The sequence below is a fragment of the Hydra vulgaris genome, chromosome 11 (assembly GCF_038396675.1).
Source record: "Hydra vulgaris chromosome 11, alternate assembly HydraT2T_AEP".
Classification (NCBI taxonomy): domain Eukaryota; kingdom Metazoa; phylum Cnidaria; class Hydrozoa; order Anthoathecata; family Hydridae; genus Hydra; species Hydra vulgaris.
Window position 1 is genome coordinate 29,657,420 of NC_088930.1, and position 7,365 is coordinate 29,664,784.

Sequence of the window (7,365 nt, forward strand, 5' to 3'; positions counted from 1 at the left end):
TATATCTACTTTGCGAACCAAATTTTTATTGGCCTTATGTTTTGTCGAGAAGTTATTAATGTTTTGGTTTTTCAATTTTTCTAAAAAAATTTTGTAAAAAAAAAAAAGTTCGCAAATGTATTTTGATATTGAACTAAATACAATTATTTTTATTTTTAAATTAAATTGGTCTAATTAATTATAATCTATAAATTAATTATATAATTATGTTTTTTTAAATCAACTGACTATAATTATTAGAGTTAGTTGATTAAAAAAAACAGTATACATGATTAAATTATTTACAAAGTTATTACAAAACATAGTTCAACATTTTGTAAATTTATAAATTTGTTAGTTGTTATTTTCATTACATAATAGTTATTTCATTTTTGTTACATAATAGTTATGTCATTAAGTTAAACAATATTATATAACCTTTTATTCTTAATTGTTTTATTGTAATCAAATAGTAATTATCTCATCAATAAAAAAAAAAGTAATAAAATGACATACAAATTTCTAATAAATATAACCATGTTAAGTTATATAGCTAAATAAAATTATATTTGGTTATATTTTAATTTCACACAAAATTTTTGTAAATAGTTGGTAGAGATTGGCAATAATTAGTAGGTACTTAGGCATTTAAAATATGTCTGTTAGAACAAATAGCTATTTCTTTAAGCAATATGTTCCTTATAAATACAACTTAAATTTTTATAGTGGACATATTGTTTGTGTTTAAGTGTGATTTACTTGGTAGGACATAGTATTTAAGATTTCTTGTTTTTAAGTGTTTAGACTGAGATTACTCATTATAGTTTTATATGGATAACAAAATAAATTGCTGCTTTGTAAATAATTATGGAGCTTGTTATAAACAGTCATATACCCAAGTAAGAAATCTGATTGAAGATATTGACAGCAATGTTAAAAAACTACTTGTAAAACAAACAAATATGAAAAAAGAACAAATCACTAGCATATGCACACATCATTATGATATGTTAGTTGTAAGATATGAGGGTAATCAGAAAAGTTGTTGTAATCCATTTCTGACTCACCAAAAGGTGTGTAGAGGTAAAAGTTTATATATTTATATTTCATTAATAATATCATTCTTAATAAATTGTTTATAAGTTTTTTTAATAATTATCATAATTAAAAATATAACTAATTTTATAGTAACATAATTACATAGTATAAATAACGTTATTTAAGTAATTAATTACTCTTTTTTTTTCAGCATCACTACGTGTGATTACAATGCATACTGTGTTAGAAGCAGAAACTATAGGTTTAAATCTTACACCTGGAAAGAAATTGTGTCCAACCTGTCGAAGTAAAGTTATGAAACGTTTATCAAAAAGTACGAGTGAAAATAAAAATGATGAAGATTTTGATATTGTTAGTGAAACGTCCATTCAAAATAAAAAAGAAGGTGTGGATACACACTTTACATTTGCTGGAGTATCTCCTATAAAGGTCAAAGGATTGCATAAGTCAGGTAAAATCAGAGAAGGTAAACGAAAATTGGCAGCATTAACAACCTCCATTAAAAAAAAGGTAGCCACTTCCCTTAATATATCAGAAGAAAGTTTTGAAGAGCAGCCAAATTTTGTTAACGAGTATATTGAAAAAGCAAACTTGTTTGATAACATGATGGTATCACTAACTAACAAAATTGCAGAGTCTACAGCAATATCTAAAAAAATACAACTGACGACACTTGCTCCAACAGACTGGTCAATAAAAAAGGTTTCTGAAACATTACATGTAACAAACTATGTAGCTCGAACTGCACATAAGTTGGCATTAGAAAAAGGTATTTTAACTATGCCTAATCCAAAATTAGGAAAAGTTCTTCCTGATGTAACAGTTCAACTGGTCAAGACTTTTTATGAAGATGATGAACATAGCCGTATAATGCCTGGTAAGAAGGATTATGTAAGCATAAAGAAAAATGTTCACATGCAAAAACGTTTGCTATTATGCAATTTAAAGGAATTGTTTGTTGCCTTTAAAACCAAGAACCCAGAAATAAAAATAGGATTTTCAAGGTTTTGCACATTGCGACCTAAATGGTGTATTACTGTTGGTGCCTCAGGAACACATTCTGTATGCGTCTGTGCTATTCATCAGAATTTGAAACTGCTTTTACATCCTCTTGGTTTAACATACAAAGAATTATTACCTTATATTGTGTGTGATATAACTAATAAAGACTGTATGATGCGACTGTAAAATGGAAAAACTCGCACCACATTCTTATTTAGCAAAAAGTCAAGCATCATACCTGAGATCAAGAAAAGAAAATATGAATGAGGTAACAGCATTATTTTTGGGTGATTTTTCGGAAAACTATAAATTTGTAGTTCAAGATGAAGTGCAAAGCTTTCATTGGACAAATTTACAATGTACACTTCATCCTGTGATTATTTATTTCAAAAAAGAAGGTATTCTCAAGCACAAATCTTATTGTATTATTTCGGATGATATGATCCATGATGTGAACATGGTATATAAAATTATTGATGTTGTTAGCAATGGTATAAAAACAAATCTGCCTCAAATAAAAAATATTGAATACTTTTCTGATGGGTGTGCAGGTCAATATAAGAATTGCAAAAATATTTTAAATCTTTGTTTCCATCTTGAAGATTTTGGATTATCTGCTAAATGGAACTTTTTTGCAACTAGCCACGGTAAACAACCTTGTGATGGGATAGGTGGTACAGTCAAACGTTTAGCAACACTAGCAAGCTTGCAAAGAGATATGGGTAATTATATTCTATCTCCACAAGCAATGTATAAATATTGCCACGAAAACATTGAAGGTGTACATTTCATATATATCTCATCAGAAGATTTATTTTTGGTGAGAAACACTCTTAAAGAGCGATTGGATACTGCAACAACAATACCTGGAACACGTAGTTACCATCAATTTGGCCACTTGGCCATCAAAAGGTAAAAAATATATGTTTAATATACCTTTTACTATCTTTTAAAAAACATGCATAACTTTTGTTGATCAAATAGATTTTTGATTTGAGCAGATCATTGTCAAAAATATTTATATTTTAGTTTGGGCTCGCAATTTCCTTTCAATGCATTTAATTAAACATGTTTAACAAAAATGAATAAATGCATATGTTATTATTTTGCTAGGTAGGCACAAAGCTATGCAGTGTTGATGAAGAATTTGCTTTAATTCATGACTTTGGAAACGTCCAGATAACAACTGTAAACCTAGTACCAGGTGATTTTGCCTGTGTTTCCTATGAACAAAAGTGGTGGATAGGAGTCATTGAAGATATTAATCTGAAAGAAAAAGACGTGCTTGTAAAATTTATGTGTCCGAATGGTCCTGCACGGTTGTTTAAATGGCCACCAATAGATAGCCAATGCTGGATTCCAGATGTCCACATCATTTGCAAAGTTGAGGTACCAATAACAAAAACAGGGCTTTGCTACTATTTAGCCAAAGACGACTTTAAAAAAATTATTTTCCTAAGGAAATAGAGATTTATTATGTCTTATCCATACTTAGACCTTACGCTTATGTGTACAACTTGTAAATAATGTGAATGTAAAGCATGTATAAAATCACTAAAATTGAGTATTTCTTTTTTATATTTTTTTACAATTTTAAATAACATGAAAATAAATAAATAAAAAAAAGTAACTAAACTGTTAATTTCTGATTTGATTGATTGGTAAAAGGTTGGGATTGAGTGTCTGGTTTAATAAATATCACAAAGGTTTGTGTCCACATCTATCATCAATAATTTCTTAAGTAAATGTAAGGCCAAAATAAAATTGGTTCGAAAAGTAGATGTTCATCTTATCTTTAAGAAAATCAAAATTAAATTTGTTTTCTATCAGTCAGACTTTTTTTATAGCTATAATTGTCAATGCCCTTTTGTATCGGCATTATTGAGTGTATTTTATGGATGGTAAAATAAAGTACATTGTTTTCTTTTGACAGATAAAAACCTATATTTTTTGGATTAAACAGGTTTTAAACTCTTTTGGTACAAAATTTCAGAACTGTAGCATTACTACAAGCACCTTATAAGGGTAAAAGTAAATGGAATAACTTTCGGCACTTTTCCCCCCTCATTTTACAGTCAAAATCAAGAAAACTTCAAGTTGCATTAAGTTATAAACGAATAGGAATTTTATGAAAAAATTTTACAGTCTTTGCTAATATATATCTCTAAACATTTGTGCCAAGTTTCAAAAAAATTTGGTGATGTAGGGTGCAGATTTGTGTTTTTTTGTGTTTTTTGAAAAATTTTTACTCATCAGTAAAATTAAAATAAATTAATTTACCAATTATTTAACGTTATTTGAGTAATTTACAACTGACATAGGTCATATCAGTGTGTGGCAGAACCATTTTTCTAGACATTACTAAGTTCAACACAATACGTTTTTAGTTACTGACACAAAATAATAACACTTCATCATGCCTTAAATTGACGAAAGATTAAAGCTATATTCTTGTTATATTATAAAACAAAACAAAAAAATCAACTGGAATACAATTTACCTGATTTTCGGTAGCCTGTTGTCATACTTAAACTGCTGTCATGATGCAACTTGTCGGTGTTATTTTACGACGTTATTTCACGTTGGCTTCTAGTAATCTTTAGTTAAAATTAAAAGACATAGTAATAGATTTAAAATATTTTAATTAAAAAGCATAAAAACAAATGCTTCAAAGAATCAAACTGAAAACATTAAAGATAAAAAATCAAATAGATATAAATAAATTGCATTTATATAGCTAAATAGTCTTGGCTTATAGTAAATTTTAAAAGCAGTGTTTTCAATAAATTAAACTACCAATTAATTATTTTTAACAAATAGAATGTAGCATCATATTATGATGATTGGGCAGTGAATCAATTTAACTATATTTAAGTTTAATTGGAGAAAAACAAATAAAATTTCAATTAAAAGAGACAAAAACAAACCAAATATATAACAATATATTATAAAAAGAAATTACAAATTAAAAAATAAAAATTAAAAATTAAAAAAAATATAAATAAGTCACCGAAGAAAAAATGGCAACAAAAAAGTTATAAATATCTTCACAGATATAAGACATTTACAACCTTTTGGTTGCTGTTTTTTCTTCGGTGTCTCCCAACACCCCGGTTTGGATGAGCCCTCCATTTGAAGGATGGCTCATCCATACCGCCATACTTTGCCACTTATTGAAGGACCTCTCCGAGAGAGGCCCTGGGTGTTGGGAGCGATATCTTTGGTATTCCTCAAATGTTAATGACTCTAAAATTACAAATAGAAGGATATAATAAAATTTAAAAATATTTACAATTTTTTCAAATCAAAATATAAAGCATAACCTCACCATTTTCACAGGATGAAGAGGATGCTAAAAATAAATTTAAAAAAAGTAAATTAAAAAGAGTTAAACTTGTGAGAAATTTAATTTTAATAAAAATATGAGTAAAATGCAAACAGTATAAAAATGTCATATTTATATTAAATAATTCTTTCATCTATTGCACATATTTCTCCGTAAAAAATATATAAAATTTAAAACACAGCCCTACCAGTTATGCTTCCACCAGACACTAAAGACAAAATATACCTCAGAATAATTGATAGAATTATATTTACATATAAATAAATATATAACTATAATTTTTTTTTAGTAGTAAGAAAAAGATAACTGAAGCTAAAACTAATAAAAACTAAACTAAAATTAACTATAAACTAAACCAAAAAACTAAAATAAACTTTAAATTTTAATATCTGTACCTCAGAAGACAAAGGTCGGTTATCCAGTTTTTTATGAAAATGAGTTATGTATGAGACCTTTTTAGTTTTTTCAGTATCTACATAGGTATAAAGACTGTTTTCCTGCAACAATGTGAAACAAAGTTTGGTCAATATAAAGGGTCTGGTGTCCCCACAATGTTCAAAGGAAAAACGTCTATAATTCAGAAATGACTTTTCACTTTTTTTATTTAACTTCTTTTTTTTTGTCAAAAATATTTTATGTGCCTCAAGACAAATTCAATTAGACAAATTAAATAAAACATAAATTTAACCATCAAGAATAAAAAAGCCAATAAAGACTAATTATTTTACTATTTACTCTCTCCTGGACAATTTCTAAAATGTGACAACTGACTTGGACTACTGAGTGTACAGATATAAATGCTTTATTTAACTATACTAATCACATAATTTATACTTAGTTTTTTTTCCAACTCTCCTAAAAGAAAAAAGAAAATAAAGCTTAAGTACTTGAAGTTTTAAAATTCCAGTTACAGTACAAATAAACAAATTCCTATTAACAATTATCTAATAGCAAAAACACTGATTTATTTCAGTCTTCAATTCTTTGTCTAAACAATAAAACCACTTAAATGTATAGACGTTAAAATATCTACTTAACTTTTCTAAAAATAAATTCACTAAACTAATATAACTAATACCTTTATTAGCTCTCTCTTGATCAACTAAAGAAAATAAATTTTAATTAAACTAACTTGATGTAAAATAATAAGAAGCTGTCTTACTGAGAACTTTAAATTTCTTCTCTATTATTGACAATATAATTTTAAGTATTACCTAAGTTCTTGGGCTTATTGTATAAAATTATAAAAACCTACTGTTTTACTTTTAAGTCAACAACAATATTTTAAAAAACATTTTAGTTACTTTATAAAAAAATAAAAATCCTTTTAAACATACTACCTCTCTCTTCATTGTTGCCAACTAAACAGAAAAACAAACAAACAACTGATAGTAAATTTTCCCTTTGGTAGTAGGTTATTAAATAGATTAAATAGATCAAAGATCTATAATCTGCTCTAACAGTCTACAACCTTATCATTAAACTATAACTATTTTCTACAACTTGGTGTAATTTAACATAGATATATTTTTTCAAATGACAAAAATTATTAAAGTACATTATATAAACATAGAACAAATGTAGTGATAGTGGATTTAATCCGAAAATAGAAAGAACCTTTAGAAAAAAGCTTACTGCTTTTAAATCTACAAAAATTTCCAACTTACATTTTTTTTATCTACATTTATCTATAATAAAATATGAATTAACGAGTTACCATTATTTAAAGTTGATCTAGAAGCAACTAAAATAAATTATCAAATAAAAAGTTTATTTATACAATCTTGACGATAATATTGAAATAAACAATATTTATTGCTTGAAAAGTTAAGTAACAAATGTAATTCAAGTATATTAAAATAAATGTACGAAGTTACCTGTTGTGGCTGGTGCAACTGAAGTTATAACTAAATAAAAAAATATTAAATAAAAAAGCTATTTTATCTATCTTATTTATTTTATCCTGATGATTATGTTTA

General features: G+C 26.6%; 1 protein-coding gene across 1 annotated transcript; it reads left to right on the forward strand.

The window, feature by feature from the left end:
* Positions 1 to 403: 403 nt before the first annotated feature.
* Positions 404 to 3,600, forward strand: LOC136087570 (uncharacterized). The gene is made up of 3 exons (XM_065810709.1): positions 404 to 1,062; positions 1,229 to 2,952; positions 3,154 to 3,600. The coding sequence occupies exons 1-2, from the start codon at positions 810 to 812 to the stop codon at positions 2,224 to 2,226; spliced, it is 1,251 nt and encodes a 416-aa protein (XP_065666781.1). The 5' UTR covers positions 404 to 809; the 3' UTR covers positions 2,227 to 2,952; positions 3,154 to 3,600.
* The last annotated feature ends 3,765 nt before the right edge of the window (positions 3,601 to 7,365 follow it).

Excerpts from the sequence above, each read along its gene's own strand:
- LOC136087570 (XM_065810709.1), top strand. The coding sequence starts at position 810 with ATGGATAACAAAATAAATTGCTGCTTTGTAAATAATTATGGAGCTTGT. Across the intron at positions 1,063-1,228 it reads TCACCAAAAGGTGTGTAGAG|CATCACTACGTGTGATTACA; the intron begins GTAAAAGTTTAT and ends TTTTTTTTTCAG.